The 19,707-nt window shown below is 37.2% G+C and overlaps 1 protein-coding gene across 4 annotated transcripts in view; it reads left to right on the top strand.

Moving 5' to 3' along the window:
- TBC1D19 (TBC1 domain family member 19) overlaps positions 1 to 19,707 on the top strand; it is a 152,404-nt gene that overhangs the window by 124,288 nt on the left and 8,409 nt on the right. For all 4 annotated transcript variants that reach the window (XM_077776582.1, XM_077776584.1, XM_077776583.1 and 1 more), the window contains 3 exons: positions 9,142 to 9,174; positions 13,099 to 13,208; positions 15,436 to 15,527. In XM_077776582.1, coding sequence (XP_077632708.1) covers positions 9,142 to 9,174; positions 13,099 to 13,208; positions 15,436 to 15,527 — 235 coding nt within the window. The remainder of the gene's footprint in view (positions 1 to 9,141; positions 9,175 to 13,098; positions 13,209 to 15,435; positions 15,528 to 19,707) is intronic.

The raw sequence follows: 19,707 nt of genomic DNA, 5'->3' as shown, positions 1-19,707 counted from the left end.
TGAGAATCTTAAGCAGGCGCCGCGCCCAGCTCAGAGCCCCATCTCACAACCACGAGGTCGCTACTGAAACAAAATCAAGAGTCAGACGCTCACCCGACTGAGCGACCCAGACACGTCTCCTTAAAGTTTTCTTAATGGCTTCTCATCTCTCCATAAGTAATGTCCAAGCCTCTCAGCCTGGCGTACAAGGACCTCTTTGGACTAGGCCTGTATTCAATATGACTTCTAGCTTTGTGTCTTAGCTCTTCCTGTCTCGCTTTCTTTTATCATAGCAATATCAAACGATTAACTCACAGGTGCACACGCACCCCTACGTACTCTCTCAAAGCACCATGCAGGACTCAGCTCAGGCATGATCCTTTTCAGGAAGCTTTCCGTGAGCCCTCAGGTTTGTTAAGGACCCTTTTTTTAGCTCCCACGATACCCAGTGTGACAGCCTTTTGTATCTCTTATTGTATTGTCATGACATTATTTTTGTGCTTTATCTTCCCCTCTAGATTGCAGGCTTCTTAAGGTATAAGGCCATATCATTCATTTTTGTTCCCTCAGTACCTAGCTGTAGTAGGAGTTAGTATTTATTTGGACTGAATTAGAGAGGGTTTTTAATTTTAACATTTATTTATGTTTATTCCCTCTCCTTCTCCAGAAACTATTTTAGATGACTTTTTTTGTTTTAATAGTTTATTGTCAAGTTGGTTTCCATATAACACCCAGTGTTCATCCCCACAAGTGCCCTCCTCCATGCCCATCATCTCCCCTCTCCCTCACACCCATCAGCCCTCAGTTTCTTCTCGGCATTCAAGAGTCTCTCGTGGTTTGCCTCTCTCCCTCTCCCCAACTATTGTTCCCCTTCTTCTCCCCCATGGTCCTCCATTAAGTTCCTCCTAATCCACCTAGGTGTGCAAATATATGGTATCTGTCCTTCTCTGCCTATTTCAGATGACTTTTTATGTTTATCCAAGAATCAGGAAGCCAGGGGGAAAATACCTCTGAAGAGTCAAAGGAGGTGTCCATGGAGTCAAACTCCTGCTCTCTCCATGCCCAGGAGAGCTTTTTCAACTTAGTTTAGAATATGCTAGCTTTTACTTAACATATGTGCCTAACAAGCTTGGCTTACTGGTGTTTGTGCCCCCCTACAAAAGTGGAAGTGTAGACAGAGGCTGATACAGACAGGAAAAATGACTGACAACAGCACAACGACAATCAGGCTTCACAAAGGAACACATATAAACCGTAAACCAGCACATCAGAACACTCCGGAAAAGCAGCCTGGGACCATTTTATGTAAAAGCCAGTAACCTTGTGACTTTTTAAAAAGTTATAGTGCGTGCGTTTCTACATAGTTATAGTGTACGTACTATAATAATTTAAGACTTTTATTAGGCACTGAAGACACCAAAAAACAAATTGCTGTAATAACAATCATAACAGCAGTCACAGCAGCAACAGCGAACGTTTTCCAGGCAGGACTGTGTACCAGGCAGTGTACATGACATGTGCTAATTGACATTACGTGTGGTAATTCACTTGATCCCTACAAGGCAGTAACCTTCCGAGGCAGGGGCTAATATTACCCCTGTTTCTAGACAAAGAAGCTGAGGCACAGAGCATACATTTGCCCTGCTGCTGAGTGGCAAAGCCAGGCTTTCAATCCAAAGCTCTTTGACCTGTTTTCTTGATCACCATGCCCTGTTACCTCAGAAAATGTTACTGTGTGTTAATGTTATAGTGGCTTTTAGCAGAAAAGAAAGGGGTTACTATATTGAAAAAGTAGATGTGTAGAATAGCTTCTAGAAAGATTTTCGTTCAGAATAAAAATAGTTTAATACTAAACAAGGCGAGCCTACAGCTGCTGGTAAACTTTATTCTTCAGAATGATTTTTCCTGCAGGTTTTGTTAGAGCCTTGCCAGAATCAGACGGCGCCCTCTTCTCTGGGCAGAGCCTGAAGTTGCAGAGCAAGAAGAGACAAAGACGAGTCAGTCTGCTTTCCCTTTCTCCTTTACGCAAGGCAGTACTAGGCAACACTTTTACATTATTCGTTCCACTTCCGCCAAAAATAGGATTACTTTAAAATCTTAAGGACGCCTCTGCCACTCGCCTCATTAGAGGCCTTGTCAGTGGACAGACTTGTGCAGGAGATTCATTTAACAACTGGTAGGCAAAACTTCTGAGCTGAAGAGGGTTTTCACAGGAATTATATAAGCGTCTCTTGTTCTTATTTTTTGTTCCATTTATATAAGTTGTTTTTATTTATTCATTTAATCTGTATATAGTCCCACTCTGGCTCCCTCTTCTATTCTAGGCAGGTGATCTGCTGTAAAAAGTACCTGCTGTCAAGGAGCTTACATTCTAGCAAGGGAGATAAGCAATAAACAAGTAAATAAATAACTAATGAAAATAATATCAGAGAGTGTGATGTGAACCATGAAGGGGGACAGAAATTAAAAGTAGAGAGGGAGGTGAAGGAGGGTGTGGCTTTAAGTTAGGGGATTTACCTTTAAGGTAAGGTCACCTTAGGTAAGATGATCAGGAAAAGTCCTTCTAAGGGGGTAGAATATGAACAGAGACCCAAATATGCAGAGCGAGCTGTGCAATGAAGCGGGAGAAGAACATTCCAGAGGGACTATACAGCATGTTTAGAGGCCTAAGACAGGCACCTACTTGATGGTTTGAAAGAACAACACGAGAGCCGGTGTGACAGTGACGGTGAGCAAAACACAATCTGGTACAAGGTGAAGCAGGAGATGTAGGGGCCAGGTCACATGGGGACACAGGTGACCTAAAGTTCTGTCTAGTAAGTCCAGTGTCTGGCCTTCCTCAGGGATAGTTTCTGTTTATTTCTTGTTTTCATGCGAATGGGCTATACTTTCTTTTTTTTCTCATTTTAATTCCAGTATAGTTAGCATACAGTGTTATGTTAGTTTCAGGTCTACAGCAGTGATTCAACTTTCTATACATTACTCAGTGCTTGTCATGATAAGTGTACTCTCAGTGTCCTTGAGCTGTACTATCTTATTTCTTTGCGTGCCTGGTACATTTTTTGTTGATCGCTAGATATCGTGAATATTACAGTGTGGTAACTCTAGAAGTCAGATTGTTTCCCCTCCCCGGAATTTGTTGTTGTTGCTGCTTGTAGTGTATCAGTCATTTGTTTAGTGACTTTTCTAAGCTACTTTTGTCAATATTGTGGAGTTTTTCTATGGAGTGCCCACTGAGGTCTCTGTCCCATTAGCTTAGTGGTCAGCTGGTAATTTGACAGACATTTCCTTAAACATCAGAAGCCAAAGGAAAAAAGAAATCTACCCCAGTCTTTGCAGGATGGCTCTATGTTGAGGTACTCCATCAAGGCTTAGCCAGGCCATTTGATTTTTTTTTTCTAAGTTTATTTACCTATTTTGAGAGAGAGAAACTCTAGAGAGAGAACAAGGGTTGGAGCAGAGAATGAGGCAGAGAGAGAATCCCAAGCAGGCTTCACGCTGTCAGTGCAGATCGCAGTGTAGGGCTTGAACTAATGAACCATGAGATTATGACCTGAACCAAAACCAAAAATCAGATGCTTAACCGACTAAACCACCCAGGCGCCCCTCAGCAGGTGATTCAGAGTTCTACCTTAGCCTTCACTTCCTGCTTGCACAGGGCCCAGAAGTCTGGCAGAAGTAAAAGTTGAAGTACTTCTCAGGTCTTTTCCAGGTCCCCTAAAATGCAGAGGAGTTTTTCAAAGCCTTTATATCTGCATATATATCCTTCCAGAGCACCTTCATTTCCAGGGTTGTCAGTCTGTCCACTGCTTGCCTCGTCTGTTATCCTCTGCTGTCCCAGGGAGCTTCCGCTAGTATATTTGCATTTAAAGGCTTTCAATAAGCGGGCAGGCCACTTCAGCCCAATCCCTCAGATAGTTCCTAGACAGGGCAAAACACACAACCACAAGTTTTCAACTCAAGCTCCCTATTGCCAGCAAGCTGCACCGAGAACATGGGTGGCAAGCTGGAGGATTGGAGGTGGAAGGCAGGTAAATTAAGGTACCGCAATGCTTGCTTTCCAACATTCAGCAGCTTCTCTTTTCATGAAGGATTTCCTTGGTTGTAATTTTTTTAATTTTTTTTTTGTTTCATTTTATTTTGTGTTTTTCAAAACAAATTCTAGAACTCAGAAAAGTTGATCTAACGGTGCTAGCCAGCTTACCCATTGCTTTAGCAGAAGGACAGATTTTTTTTTTTTTTTTTTTTATGGATTTTGTTTTGTTTTTTTTTTTTTGTTTTTTTACAAATACTTTATTGTCAAATTAGTTTCCACATAACACTCAGTGCTCATCCCCACAATGCCCTCCTCCATGCCCATCCCCCCTCCCCCCCACATCCATCAGTCCTCAGTTTTTGTCAGCATTCAAGAGTCTCTCATGGTTTGCCTCTCTCCCTTTCCCCCACCATTTCCGCCCTTCTTCTCCCCCTTGTTCCTCCGTCAAGTTCCTCCTAATCCTCCTATACGTGCAAACATATGATATTTGTCCTTCTCTGCCTGACTTATTTCGCTCAGCATAACACCCTCAAGGTCCATCCATGTTGCTACAGATGGCCAGATTTCATTGTTTCTCATTGCCATGTATCAGAAGGACAGTTTTCGAGTCCCCTACTCTCCTCTTCCCAGTGAAATCTCTTCTCTGATTTCTGACTGGTATGTTTAAAAGATCATGCTCACTACTGTGTAGAATAAAAGTGTCACTCTATAGGGTGCCTGGGTGGCTGAAGCATCCGCCTCTTGATCTCAGCTCAGGTCTTCAGGTCTTGATTGCAGGGTCATGAGTCCAAGCCTCACATTGGTCTCCGTGCTGGGCATGGAGCCTACTTAAAAAGAAAAGAAATATCACTGTAATGTAAGCTTCAAGAGAATAAGGACCTTTTGATGACCAAGAGATCTAGCACCTAGGATCGTGCATAGCATAAAGTCACTGCTCAGTAAACATGAATGAGAGAAAAAAGAGTGAGGGAATGAATATAGAAGAATATAGAGGAACAAGAATAGAAGTAAAGAAATGAGATGGGAGAAATACACATAGATCTGACTGAGATTTAAATAAGCAGCACAATATGCTAGTACCATTTGTTTCCTATAAGACAAGAGAAAATGATTAGTTGCTAGTGAACATTAGGTAGAGGGCTTTTAGGACTCTAGATCAGGGCAACTCCATGCCCCTTCCACCCCTCACACTGCCCCTCACCCCCAACCCCAGGCAACATTTGTCAATGTCTGTAGACACTTTGGTTGTCAGAACCAGGAGGAGGGGGGTTTGACCAGTGTTGCATGAGTAGAGGCAAGGGATGCCGTTAAACCTACAGTGCACAGGACAGCCCCTCACAGCAAAGACTAGGAAAGGTTCTTGGAAGAAATAGTGAAAATATGCCATTTTAAACCTGCTTACAAGTGTCCAGTTGATAAATAACAAGGTACTTTGTCATCTATATTAATTAAAGTAAAAACATCTCATAATTCAAAATTTATTTGATGTGTAACTTTAGACATAAATTGAAAACCTAATCAAATTTGTATTTAAAATATGGATTTTAGATTGATACTTAAATGTGGCTATGTTCTGGTATTTGGGAAATTTTAATTGCTGAAATAAAGTAACAGAGTCATGTTCTGAAGTCCTAATGCAGAAAGACAACAGAAATGGCTAGAAAACAATTTAACCATTGCCGTATCTCTACTCTTACTTACCTATAGACAACGTGTAGAATGAGAATAAGCAAAGGAAATGAGTGTTTCAACAAATGAGTTAAATAAGCTTTACCAAGTAATCCCACATGAAGGAGTGCAAAAATTTGGAATGATGTTGATCAGACCTGAAAGTTGATCAGACCTGAAAGCTGTGGTACAAATATAAATGCTGGGTATTAGCAGAGACAGTGAGGAAATGAAGGAAAATATCTAGTAAGTGCAAAGCATGTTAATATTTGGTGTATTTTCTGAGTCATATTTACTATTTATATCTTATCTAGTTCAAGATTTATTTCTGTGGCCAGTGTGTACCATTCTGAGCTATGTCAAAGGCCCATTAAATCAAGACTTTAAAAAGTTATTCGTATTGAATGGAACAGGCAGTTAATATTTTAGACTTTCTTTAGATGGACAAAGGATGGCTGGGATCTTAAAATAATCTGTTGTGGCAGACTTGTAGGACTCTAAGGCCAGAGGAGAGCTGGTGGCCTAACCATTGCGCTGCCTGTTAGAAATATACTCTGGGATGGTGGCCACATGCATGAAACTCGACCCTTGAAAGACTTGAAGTGATAGGAGGCAAAGGGAAGGATTTGGTGAAACTGGCCAAGAACATGACTCCCTCTGAGATCAAAGAACTGTTCTAGGTGATGTGTGCCCTGGAGTGTTAATGGATTCTTCACTGCTTCTTATGCCTTCTACTTTTGTGTGCTGGAATTTGACTTTGTCCTTTAACAGAGCAGACCATGTACCCTCTTCTGGAATCTTAAGCCCTGGCTAATCTTGATTAAGCTGAAGTGAACCCTTATCTAATACTGACAAAAAAAGATGTTCTTGAGTTTAAGCTGATACCTAACTGGGTTACTGTCCCTTGCGAGAGCGTAAAATAGCTATGGTAGCCGACTACCTGCTGTGTCGTAAACTCAGCACTGGTGCACGTTGAGGACATTAACTCACTGGTGTTGGTCTTGTTTATCTTCATTTTCAAAATGAAAATGGAGTCTCAAGAGAGTGTTGGCAGCTTGCCTGGAGTCACACAGAATTCAAACCACATCTGTATGAGTTCATTGGCCATTCGTAATTTCAACACTGAGTTTTTGAGAGCTTCCTATCCTACATGTTAATCACTTATTCATAAATAAAAATTACACTTCAATATTTTTTTTAGTTAAAATTTTTTTTCTGGATGCCTGGGTGGCTCATTCAGCTAAGCATCAGACTCTTGATATCAGCTCAGGCCATGATCTCATGGCTGTGAGATCAAGCCTGGTATGGGGCTCTGTGCTGGGCATGGAGCCTACTTGGGATTCGCTCTCTCCCTCTCCTTCTGCCTCTCTGCCTCTTCTGTGTCTGCTGCACATACACAGTCTCTTCCTCGCTCAAACTAAATAAATAAACTTAAAAAATATTTTTTATTGGAGTATCATTGACACACAATGTTACAGTTTCAGCTAACCAACAAAGTGATTGGACCAGTCTATTATTCTGTGCTCACCACAAGTGTAGCTACCATCTTTCACCATAGAGCACTATTGCAGTAACAATGACTATATCCCCATCTTTGATCCCTGTGACTTATTCATTCCATAACTGGAAGCTTGTATCTCCCACTCCCATTCACCCATTTTGCCCATCCCCCTACTTTCTCCCCCTAGCAATCATTAGTTTGTTCTCTTTTGTACTTTAATTTTTTATTTATAAGCCTTGATTATATCTATAAAATCCCCCAATTTCCATCAATCTATATCATTTGTAGAAGATACTGTGGGTGTTGAAGATATTACCCAGTAGGAATTGTGTCCTTGCCTCAAATCGCCTATAACCTAGCTGTTTATAGAGCAGCTATAAGTTTCAGAACTTGGGGGAAATGTGCAGGGAGTGTCGTTAGCCACAAGTCATCTTACTATTGAATTCCTTTTTGCTGCTTGGCAGTTCATGAATTCATTCACTATAAGCTTCCTAATTAAAAGTGGCTTGTCCTGACTATCCTATCCTTAGATCCTTAATAAATATTTGTAGAAGATGAAAATAATAGTAGTAACACCTTCATTTCTAACTACCTTCACCTGCTTGTACAAATATTGTTGCAGTAGCTTAACAGAGGAAAGAAAAAGGGGTTTTGCAGTAAGAATATAAGGGTTTTGTATGATAGGAACCTGCTTTGAGAGGCAGTATTTAGAAAGATAAAATATATACTTATATTTCTGTAGAATATCAAAATATGCCTACTATTTATTAACTCATTTTTCTCTTAGATATTTTTTCATATGTCAACAATTTTGTTGTAGAAAAGTTAGAAAAGACAGACTTGTTTTTGATTTGTCAAAAGCCTATAATGAGTAATGAAATAAAATTAAACGGCAGAGACAGAAAGTAGAAAGAGATGGTTATTCATAAGAAGAAAAAGAGATTCAACCAAAGGTATAAACAGAGAGAGAGACTTGAAGGAAGATGGCTCCTCATTCTAAGTGCTCCATGGAACCCAAGCTGGTGGCTGTCATGTCATTAGCAATGTTGACTACTAATGTAACTCTAATCTGGCTTTGAATTTTTTCAGTTTCTAGAAAGCAGAAGTTGGTAAAGAATCTTACCACTGGAAGATCCTTATATGTCCAGTTTTCTTTAGATCTCACAAATTTCTCTGCATTTATTCTAGACGTAACTGTTAAACATGGAATTTTAGAGCTAGATGATATTTCAGAGACAGTGTTAGTTCCTCTGCATGACAAGCAGTTAACGAAAGCTCAGGAAGTTCCGTGACTTTCCTGAGGTGACCTAGCTGGTTTATGTAAGCTGGTCACTTATCTTTTTAACAGATTGGATTCTGGTATACAGGATGAAGTTGTTTCAGGAAGGACAGAATCTACTGACTTTCTGAGACCATTCCAATTTGTTCTTAAACTTAGTTTTGTGATCTCCCTTGTTCTGTTTTTGTACCATATTCAATTTTAATTTTTTAAAAAATTTTGTATATGTTTATTTTTTTGAGACAGAGAGAGACAGAGCTTGAGTGAGGGAGGGACAGAGAGAGAGGGAATCACAGAATCCAAAACAGGCTCCAGGCCCTGAGCTGTCAGCCCAGAGCCCGATGCACGGCTCGAACTCACGGACTGTGAGATCATGACCTGAGCCGAAGTTGGCTGCCCAGCTGACTGAGCCGCCCAGGCGCCCCGCAAAGTTTTAATTTTTTAACATCAATAGAAAATTAACTGGATATATATTGAAAACTTCTAGTTTGTTTTTCTACAGGTATCAGAAAGCGTGTATTTTTGTTGTTGTTGGCTACCATCACTAAGTCTTTCTGGCATTCATGAACAAAGTTGAAGCAAAAATAGGAAAGCTTTCTATTTTTGTTTTTAATCCTCTGAAGCTTACCTAAGAACTCAGTGGGTATATTAATTGAACAGAACTTTTTTTTTTTTTAGGTGTAATCCCTTTTCATGGATTTTCAATGTATGGTAAGTTGGGCTTTAAAATATTCGCTGTTTTTATCACACTTCAGACAGTTAAACAGGAAGATCACACTTATAAAGTGTGTGATCACCCACACACTTACCAAGTTACCATGCACGTTTTTAAATATCGAGTTTAGTATTTGGTTATACCTCCAATGAATGTTTTAAAATGAAGGGTCATCATAATTTCTCAGATGATGACTGCGTGGCAAATTAAAGTGGTTGTGTTTACCATTCTCTGATCCACTGAAAACACATGAGGTTTTAGCTCTGACAGGTGTAAAATGAGGTTGCTGAAATCCCCAAACAAATTTTAAACAAGCAACAGGTGAGAAAGGATGTGAGGGGAGAGCCAGCCCTAAGTTTGCGTTTACAATGTCTCCAGACCTCTGGCACACACAGCAACAATTACATTGAAAGCTCTCTCACACCCCAGGTTTTCACACGAAAGACGCATGTTCAGGCTTCACAGCCCCGAATGCCTTTCCGGCCTCACGTGTCACTGGGTGAGGAACACAGAAGATTAGCAAGAGGGAGAAAGCTCTACACCTTAATGCCATTTAATTTTTAAATTTGCACACATCACATATAAACCTGTTGAAGAGTGTCATCGCCACAGTCGCTACCCACCCGCCACCTGTACACTAAACAGAAATACTTTAATGTTTTCCTTTTGTAAAGAGAATCATCAATACATTAACACTTTTCTTTGTAAAAGCCCCTCAGTGCTCGACATCAGACAATAGTGGTGAATGACATAATATAAAACTTTTAAGACCCGCATGCGATGAAAAGCATTCAGAGGACCCAGGAACTTTGCCTTTTGCTACCCTTCACGGTGTTGATCACAAGCTTGGATTATAGGACACTCTGCTTCCTTCTCTTTAGCAACCAATATTCCATAACATAATACGTAATGTTATCATGGCCTTTCAGCATACTTCTCTTTCCTAAACATGTGAGGAATTTAAAATAGAAAAACCCAAAACTGTTAAGAAAATAAATTTTTACATCTGATATTAAAAATGCTGTCCTTTTATCTGCCTATTTCAATTCCGGCTGCAAGAATTTTTCAAGTACACAGTTTTTAAAAAGTGAACCTGAATGATTTGGAGGACATTAATGGTGTCATGAAAGTTTAAATCTTCTAACGATTCTTAAGGAACAAAATACATTATTGAGTCAGACTCTGCTTATTCACATTTCTGGTCACTTTAGTAGGCTAAGGTTTAAACACCAGAGGGGAGAATGTTCACTAAGGATGTAGATGATGCAAAATGTTTGATACAGAGTTTATTAATACTCTTTGAGAAATATCTGGTAAGCACCCACAAGCACCTTGGCAGCAATCACTCATTTAGACTCAGTGTACTAGAACAATCGTGTGTCCTTCCCGAGGAACTCCAATCAATACTTTACCCCTTGCGTTTTAGTTACTGTAGTGCTTCAAAATTATAATACTTATCTCAATTAAAAATGGATTTTAAATTTCTTTAATTTAAACTGGCCTTCCTCTCTACCGTTTATGCAGATTAATGAAGTTATTGTAGGTATAGTAGATCATGATTTCATAAATAAATTCCAATGGCACAATATTTAATTGGAAAACAATAATGAGCAAAGTCATTTTTATGAAAGAACCAAATACGGAAATGTGCTTTAAATAGAAAATAAACTCACGTAGATTTCTTATATATTGTGTACGATGGATGAAAGCTTTTCCATTTCATAGAGAATTTCTCAAGGGAATTTAACACAAACAGTAGTGGTATCTTTAATCACCGATTGTGAAGGCTTTTGTATTATACATGTCTACAAAAAAGTGTTCTGAAAAATTCCTTCACTGGAAATGACCATTAATGCTTACTGGACCCATAAAGTCTTTAGATTCAGATTATAGGTTTTTATGTATCAATATCTTTTTTTTTTTTAATTTTTTTTTAATTTTTTTTTATTTATTTCTAGGAGAGAGAGAGAGACAGCGTGAGCAGGGGAGGGTCAGAGATAGAGGGAGTCACAGACTGAAACAGGCTCCAGGCTCTGAGCTGGCAGTCAGCACAGAGCCCGACGCAGGGCTCGAACCCACGAACCGCGAGATCATGACCTAAGCAAAAGTCAGACGCTTAACCGACTGAGCCACCCAGGCACCCCAATGTATCAATATCTTTAAAAGTTAAAGGAAAAAATATGCATAAAGCATAAATAATTTTTTTTCAAAAATTTCAAACCTTCCCTTTGAATTTACAATAATACCATGTATTTGTGCCACATTGCTTTATCTTAGATTGTTGCAGTTAGAATATGAGTTACTCTTTTTAAATATATAGAATATCTTAATTTGGGTTATTTTTTTTTTAAATTTTTTAAATGTTTTATGTATTTCTGGGAGAGAGAGAGAGACAGCGTGAGCAGGGAAGGGTCAGAGAGAGGGAGACACAGAATCTGAAACAGTCTCCAGGCTCTGAGTGGGCTGTCAGTACAGAGCCCTACACGAGGCTCAAACCCACGAACCTTGAGATCATGACTTGAGCCGAAGTCGGACACTTAACCAACTGAACCACCCAGGGGCCCCTAATTTTGGGTTATTTTAATAAATAGCAACTTATTTTGGTAGTAAAATAAATTTTTAAAGTTGGTTTCTAAATGAAAAGACATGCCTGTCAGCTTTTAAACATCTCTATGTATATAATTTTCTTCTCTATATAAAAGTAGGGGGGTTTTAGGTATTTATTTACTCCCCTAAAATTGATTCGTCTCTTTGACCCTTCAGAAAAAAGTGAAATCTCTCCCTTACAAAGCTAGTTTTTGCTGATTTACTCATCTGTAATACTGTGCACTGCCATTTATCCCAGATAATTGAATGTTTGTATTTGTAACAATTTAAAATTTTTTATTATTTTTCTTTTCACTTTGTCAAAACGAGGTGAGTTGGCTCATTGCTTTCCCTGATTACTTAATGATCCTGCCCTCAGGGCATTAGTGACAGATTATCAGTAACAGAGCCTGAGAATTTCTAACTTGTCCATTTTCCGTCATAGCTGAAATTACCCAATAAGTAAGTCATTTTGTGTTAAAATTAATATTTAGGTAATAAGAGTTTTATGTATCTGCATTATGAACATGTTTATGCTGCCTGAAATTCTTGAGGTTTGAAAAGATGAAAAGCACAACCATGTCAGTCCTGAATAATCATGTCGTGTCAGCATCTGAGATTAGGACGTCCTGACATTCAGTTGTGGGGTCTCGGGTTGAGGTGACCCACTCATGCTTAATTGCCAAGAATTGGGTACAAAGGAAAACTTAGTTCAACATTCATTAGAGAAATAAATCCTCTGTCTGAGGGTTGGTTTATCATCGACCTGTGAAAAATGCCTTTATATGATGCTGAGATATGGACCAGAGTCTAAACTGCTCATCAAAATCTTTATTTTCAGATTGGATTAGTTGAAGACCATGATTCTAAACACTAGTCATAAATTATCTTCTATTTTCCTTCCCTGACTTCCAAAATAAAAAACTTGGAAAAGCGGCCTGGATCCTTTGTGGAACAAAGTGAAAAATGAATTGCCTGATTGTCACTTTCTTACTATTTCAATTAAAAAAGAGAGAGACTTGACTTTCCATAGTTTTTTAAGTTACTTTGAATTTTTCATATCCCTATAAATGTAATTCTGTTGTGCCATTCTTGTATTCAGTTGGGATTACAGTAGTTTTTAATTACAACTTTCTTTATAACTTTGAATGCCTGAGCTTTTTACATGTGTATATGTTTCCTTTTCAACATGAAAAAATTATATATGATTTGAAACTTGTCTTTGAATGAATATTACTATAAAATACTGATTTATTCTTTCATGTTTCATTAACTTATTTTATAAACTTTTAATTGTTCTGCAATGCTACTGATTACTCTCTTTATTCTTTCAGTTGCACCGCTTTGTTTTCTGTACCATGAACCTTCCAAACTGTATCAGATATTCCGTGAGATGTATGTGCGTTTTTTCTTCAGACTCCATTCCATCTCTTCTCACCCTTCTGTAAGTTCATCAACATTGGATCAAATTAAACTCTAATCTGTTTTCTTTCCTTAAGAAAATGTCTCCTACTCTGTTATATTATAAAGCAACAAGTTTTAATTTGTGGTTTTAAGCAACATATTGCTATAGAATAAGTGAAAAGAAGAAGATATTGATATTTAAATATTTTTGATGATAATGAAGGAGGAAAAAAGCCTTTATCAATTGCACTTAAATTATCTTTTATATGTTAACAGAGAAAAACATATAAACCTGTCTGTATTATTCACTTGGACAAGTGTGCCTTCCTTCTTTGCACGCTCGTGTCCCCATCCAGGAGCTGAGGTTGGCATGTTTCTGGAGTGCTCTGGAGAAGACTACAGAGCGCATGGGTAGTCCTTGGGTCCTGGCAGGCATCCCGTAAATAAATGGATGCTCTTTTTATTATTGTTGTTGCTGTGATTATCATCATCATCTCTTCTTTGTTAGTAAAAAATCAAACATTTATTGGTCACTTATTTTTCAGTTTCACATTTGACTAGTTATCAGTTACCATACTGATATTTTCTTTGTGTTTATTCAGTAGATAACTCCGTTGACCTCAGAGTCAAAGAGGAGCATATTGGGAGTTGAACATTTTTATCTGTTTTATTTGGCCAGGTCTTTATCATATCTTTTTTTCCACCAACGAGCCTGAGTAAAAGCAGTAGTTATTTTATACTTTTTTCACCTTTGGGCCCGCTCTGGTCTATTTGTGGATAATCTGACCAACTCTCCAGAAGAAACACTAAATTAGAATGTATCAGGGCCACGAGACGTCCCTGAAGAGAAAACTCTGTCCCTGCTGTTACACTAAAGCCCTGTCCTGTAGGCCCCCAGTATAACCTGGTATGTTCCTATTCCCCCTCTCTCTGCATCTGCCTTTGCTCTCATACACTGCTCATGAGAGCCAGCAGATAACAGAAACCCAGAATGTCTCAGACAAACAAAGGAGGCACCTCCGATTATCTTGGGTTTCTTCTCTCTGAGACAACTTGAGTTAGTGCTTATCTTACATTAATTTTCAGTCTAGAGTAATCAGAAAAATACTAATAATTCTGTTTTCTAATAACCTCATTTTTAGCCTCAGATTTCTTACTCTCACATTTTATGCTGCAGAGTTTAAAAAAAAAAAAAAGGTTTTTTTTTTTAAAGTGGCTGCCCAGTACACACCCACGGTGTTTTCCCTGTGCGGCGCACTGAAGCTTGACATCGAGCAGCCCTGGATATTCTTTCTGTCTCCACACTGACCCTGAGGTGTCCTTTTTCAGTGAATTGGGTTGGGCCAGCCCTGCCTCTGCCCTTTCTCCATTCAGTGGAATAAAGACTTACAGGCAGTCATCTCCCTCCCTGGCTTGCAGCCAGACTGAACTATGTGGAACCATGGCAGCCTTTTTTCTCTAGAAACTCACAAAGAGGATTAAAACTTCCTTACAAAGATCAACCCTGAGGAATGCTGAGCTACACGAACGACTTTATTCAGAGTTGTCAAGTAATAAACACTTGAAAAACCTTCTGCTGAAGTCAGTTACTTCTTGTCCTCTACAAATAATGCCCTCAGAAAAGGTAGATTTCAGCAATATATATATATTTACATTTCAGACATTGTATATATGTCTTTACTGTAAGTAATCAAACATTCTTGTTGAATAATTTCCTGATGCAAATTTCAAGCAGTCAGTAGTCAGTTGTCCCCTGGGGATGGATTTCAAAGAAAGATTGAAAAAAGCAGGAAATATTTTCCTTGATGGGTGAGGCAGCTAGAAGGGAAAGGACATATGGAAGGGTAAAGTCAAGGGTGTGGCTGTAGTACCAGAGAAATACCTGGAAACTGGAATGCATCCAGAAAAAACTAGTTTGTTGGACCTACGTGATAATACCAGGCTTACAAAGTAGCATGTTTTCCATAAAATGATGTTTTTTCCTTGGACTCTGAATATTATACACCAGCTTGTGTAGGCAGCGTATTGTGTTAAAAAGGAGGTTCCTTCGCATATCTGTAATAGTAAGTATCCATAAATAGGGAAAAATTTATCTTTAAACACAGTATTAGAGATCATTAGTGCATTTCCTATTTTTGACTCTAAGACAATATACAAATATTTATGTTAATAATCTTTTCCTCATTTCCATTTGAATAATTTATTGGCAGAGTTCATTTTTAAATACTAAAATTAGTTTTTCTTTTATGTTTTGTTATTATATCCAGGGTATTGTGTCCCTTTGTTTGCTGTTTGAAACTCTTCTTCAAACTTACCTCCCTCAGCTCTTTTATCACCTACGAGAAATTGGGGCTCAACCGTGAGTACCTTTCTCTCCTAAATGAAGAATAGACTGACCTCAGAAGGTTCTCTTATATCATTGTAAAGCACAAAGATACAGTAGTTCCTCGGAGAAATTAAACTAACAGTTTCTCCAGTGGAACAGTAATTATCAGGTAGTAAAGTATAGCTCTACATTGTGCCAAAAATTCTTGGAAGAATTCCAAAATCCTGATAAGTTTTTATTTGCTGGGAGTTTTGTTCCTGGTACAAGAATCACCAAAATGAACTTATTTCTATTTATAATGAGAGGTGTTGGGCAAAACTGAGGCAAAAATTCGTGGGTACAAATACTACCCAAGAAATGTGATGATAATAAAATTAAGTTAGTGTAGACTAAATTTATCAGAGAACAACTTATGAAAGCTCTATAAGTTAAAGTTTGCTGTCTCTTCTTAAAGAAAACAGATCAATTACTTAGCAATGACTACACTGTGATTTTTCATTCCAAAAGCTTAAAGATTTGTTTATTTATCTCAATATTAGTTATCAGTGAATATGTAGGGTATCTCTGGACTTCCATATTATTGGTTCTCTTCTCTTTTTTTGAAATAATAATGTCTGAGGCAACAGAAGTTTCTAAATTATTTATTAATATTTTGTTACTGTCTTCTTTTCTGTGCAACCAGTTTCCACCATTGGGAGGACATATTTGAAAGGAGCACTAATTCTGAGACGACAAAAGTAGTTAATGGGAAATACAACAGTTTAGTATTTGTCTTCCCCACACTTGAATCCAAATCAAATAGATGGGTGGGTGGATGGATGGATGGATGAGTGGATATGTTTAAGAGACAGACCAGGATTTAAATTCTGTCTACTAAACTGTATAATCACGATGAAGTTATTTAATTTAATTTATCTAAGTCTCATTTTCTTTCTTTAAATGAAGATAATTTAATTTCCTCATCTTTAGAATCAAGAGAATTCCTACCTCATGAAGTTGTTTCAATAGTGAAGGATTTTATATATATTCTTTCTGTAAAGCACCATTGAATTTCAGACATCTTAGACCTTGGAAATGCCATTTATAAAACAACATCTCATACCATCCACTGATAATACTGAGCTTATACTCTTCCTTTGTAGCCATTAAAAAACAGGATTCTGTTCATGTTTAAGATTATAAAACAAGAATGTGCCAGAAATATTTTACATTGCACATAGGTCTTTTTTTCTTAAACTTGTAGTAAATTGACCTTTGTTTTATTCTTGTGGAATGAATATTTGAATATAATGAGGCTTTACCATGACGAAGACGCTTAGTTTACTGCTAGAAAGTAAAATCCTAATTATTTTCTAGCCTATTTATACACTTTAATCATTAAAAGGAACAAATTATTTCAATGACTTATGATAACCATTAAAATTCTTATGTAGAAGAAAGTATTAAAACTAATTATCAAGCTAGAAATAATTTTTTAAAGGCTTTTATGAATTGAAGGTGTTTAAATTAGAATTTAATTTTTTCAGTAGATACAGGACTATTCAAGTTATTGATTTCTTCTTGAGTAAGCTTTCTTACTCTTTGTTCACTTTAAGCTATCATATTTATGGACATAAAGTTAGTTGTAATATTCCCTAATTATTCTTAATTAGCCTTTTAATATCTATAGAATCACAGTGAAAACACCTCTTTCATTTTCAAGATTGATATTTGTATCTTCTCGATTGTTTGGCTAGAGGTTTACTAATTTTATTCTTCTTTAAAAGAGCCATGTTTTGGTTTTTTTATTTTCTCTATTGTTTTTCTGACTCCAATTTCATTGATTTATGCTCTTATATTTATTATTTCCTTCCTTATGTTTGCTTTAGGTTTATTTTGCTCTTCTTGTTTAACATTAAAGATCATTAGTTTGAGAACTTTCTTCGTTTCTTTTTTTTAATGTTTATTTATTTTTGAGACAGAGAAAGAGAGACAGAGCATGAGTGGGGGAGAGGCAGATAGAGAGAGGGAGACACAGAATCCGAAGCAGGCTCCAGGCTCTGAGCTGTCAGCATAGAGCCTGATGCAGGGCTTGAACTCATGAACTGTGAGATCACGACCTAAGCCAAGCCAAAGTTGGATGCTTAACTGACTGAGTCACCCAGGTGCCCATCTTCTTTTCTAATACAAGCAATATTGTTATAAATTGCCTTTAAAGCATCATATTACCTTCACACAACAAATTTTGATACATTGTGTTTTCATTTTCATTCAATTCAAAATGTTTCTTAATTTCTCTTGTCACTTCTCTTTGACCATGGGTTTTATAGAAGCATGCTGTTTAATTTCTAAACATTTGTTTAATATCTAAATATTCTAAATATTTCTGTTATTGATTTCTATTTTAATTCTGTTGCAGTTAGACAATATGCTTCATAAGATTTCAGTTTTTTTAAATGTGTTGAAGTTTGTTATATGGCCCAAAATATGATCTGTTTGGGTGAATAGTACAGGTACACTTGAAATGAATTCATATTCTGCTATTGTTCAGCAGAATATTCTATAAATGGCAACAAAGTCAACTGCTTGGTAATGTTCAAATCTTCTATAAACTTATTAATTTTCTATCTACTTTTTCTATTAATTTAATTTTGGAGAAAGAAGTGTTGGTCTCCAATTATAATTGTAAATATGTCTATTTCTTCCTTCATTGGTATACATATGTTTACTTGATGTATTAGAAGCTCCGTTTTCAGGAGAACTGATCCCTATGTCATCATTTAATATCTTTATTCCTGGTAATAAGTCTACTACGTTTGATAGAACCATCCCAGCTTTCTTTCCATTACAATTTGTATGGTGTATTCTTTCTGTCCTTTTACTCTTACCTATGTCTTTGTTTTTTAAGTGGCTTTCTTGTCAAAAGTGTAGTTGAGTCTTCCAGTGTGTCAATTTTCTTTTTAACTGGTGTGTTTATTCTATTTACATTTAATAATCGATATTATCGGTTATAGTAATATCAGTTGATATCATCTACTATCTTGGTAGACATTTTCAATTTGCCTTTTTTTATTCTTTTTTTCCTCTTTTCCTGCGTGCTTTTGAATTGAGTATTATTTATTTCATTTTATCACTACTATAGGATTATTATTTATACCTTTATAATAGGAGCCTGCCAGGTGCCCCTACATTTTTAATTAATCACATTCTACCTTCATATAAACTCCATGCATGGATGGCTTTACTGGTAAATTCTGCCAGACATTTCAGGAAATAATGTTTTTTTCTCTAGCCACTACTGAGATCTTTTCTTGGCATTTTGATTATGATGTATCTGGGCATGGATCTGTGCTTGGGGTTTGCTAAGCTTCTTAAATATTTAAGCTTATATCTTTTGCCAAATTTAGGACATTTTCAACCATTATTTCATCAAATATTTTTTATGTGCCATATTTATTCTCCTTTTCTTCTAGGATTCCAGTGACACAAATGTTAAAACTTTTGGTCTTATCCAAAAGGTCCCTGAAACTCTATTCATTTTATTTTCAACTATTTTTACTCTATAGTTCAGATTAGACATTTTGTATTGATCTATATTCAAAATCACTGGCTCTTTTCTCTGTCATTACTGTTTTGCTATTGGGTCTATCCAATGAGCTGGGTTGGGGTTCTTTTTGGTTTTTTTGTTTGTTCATTTTTTGTTGTATTTGTATTTTCCAGTTTTAAAGTTTCCATTTGGTGTTTGGAAAAACTCATGAACTGTGCATTAATGAGAGTAAATTTTACTATACATAAATTATACCTCAATGAACTTTATTTCTAAGAAACTAATTCTGTGCTGTGAATAGAGGGGGACACGTTGTATGATGCTGTTGTTCTATTAAGACACTATGACAGATCCACTAAAGTGAAAGTAGTTGACCTTGATCATTTAGACTGAAAAGTCAAATGACCTTTTTTAATTTAAAGTATCTGATGGCCATGGGGCGCCTGGGTGGCTCAGTCGGTTGAGCACCCGACTTCGGCTCAAGTCATGATCTCACCACTCGTGGGTTCGAGCCCCGCATCGCGCTGTGAGATGACAGCTCAGAGCCTGGAGCCTGCTTCAGATTCTGTGTCTCCCTCTCTCTGACCCTCCCCTCTCACATTCTGTCTCTCTTTGTTTCTCAATAATAAATAAATGTTAAAAAGTATTTAAATAATAAATAAATAAATAAATAAATAAATAAATAAA

Source organism: Crocuta crocuta, unplaced genomic scaffold (assembly GCF_008692635.1).
Source record: "Crocuta crocuta isolate KB4526 unplaced genomic scaffold, BGI_CrCroc_1.0 scaffold57, whole genome shotgun sequence".
In the NCBI taxonomy this organism is placed as follows: domain Eukaryota; kingdom Metazoa; phylum Chordata; class Mammalia; order Carnivora; family Hyaenidae; genus Crocuta; species Crocuta crocuta.
The sequence above is the reverse complement of the archived record's forward strand: the minus strand, read 5'-3'. Positions and strand labels throughout refer to the sequence as shown.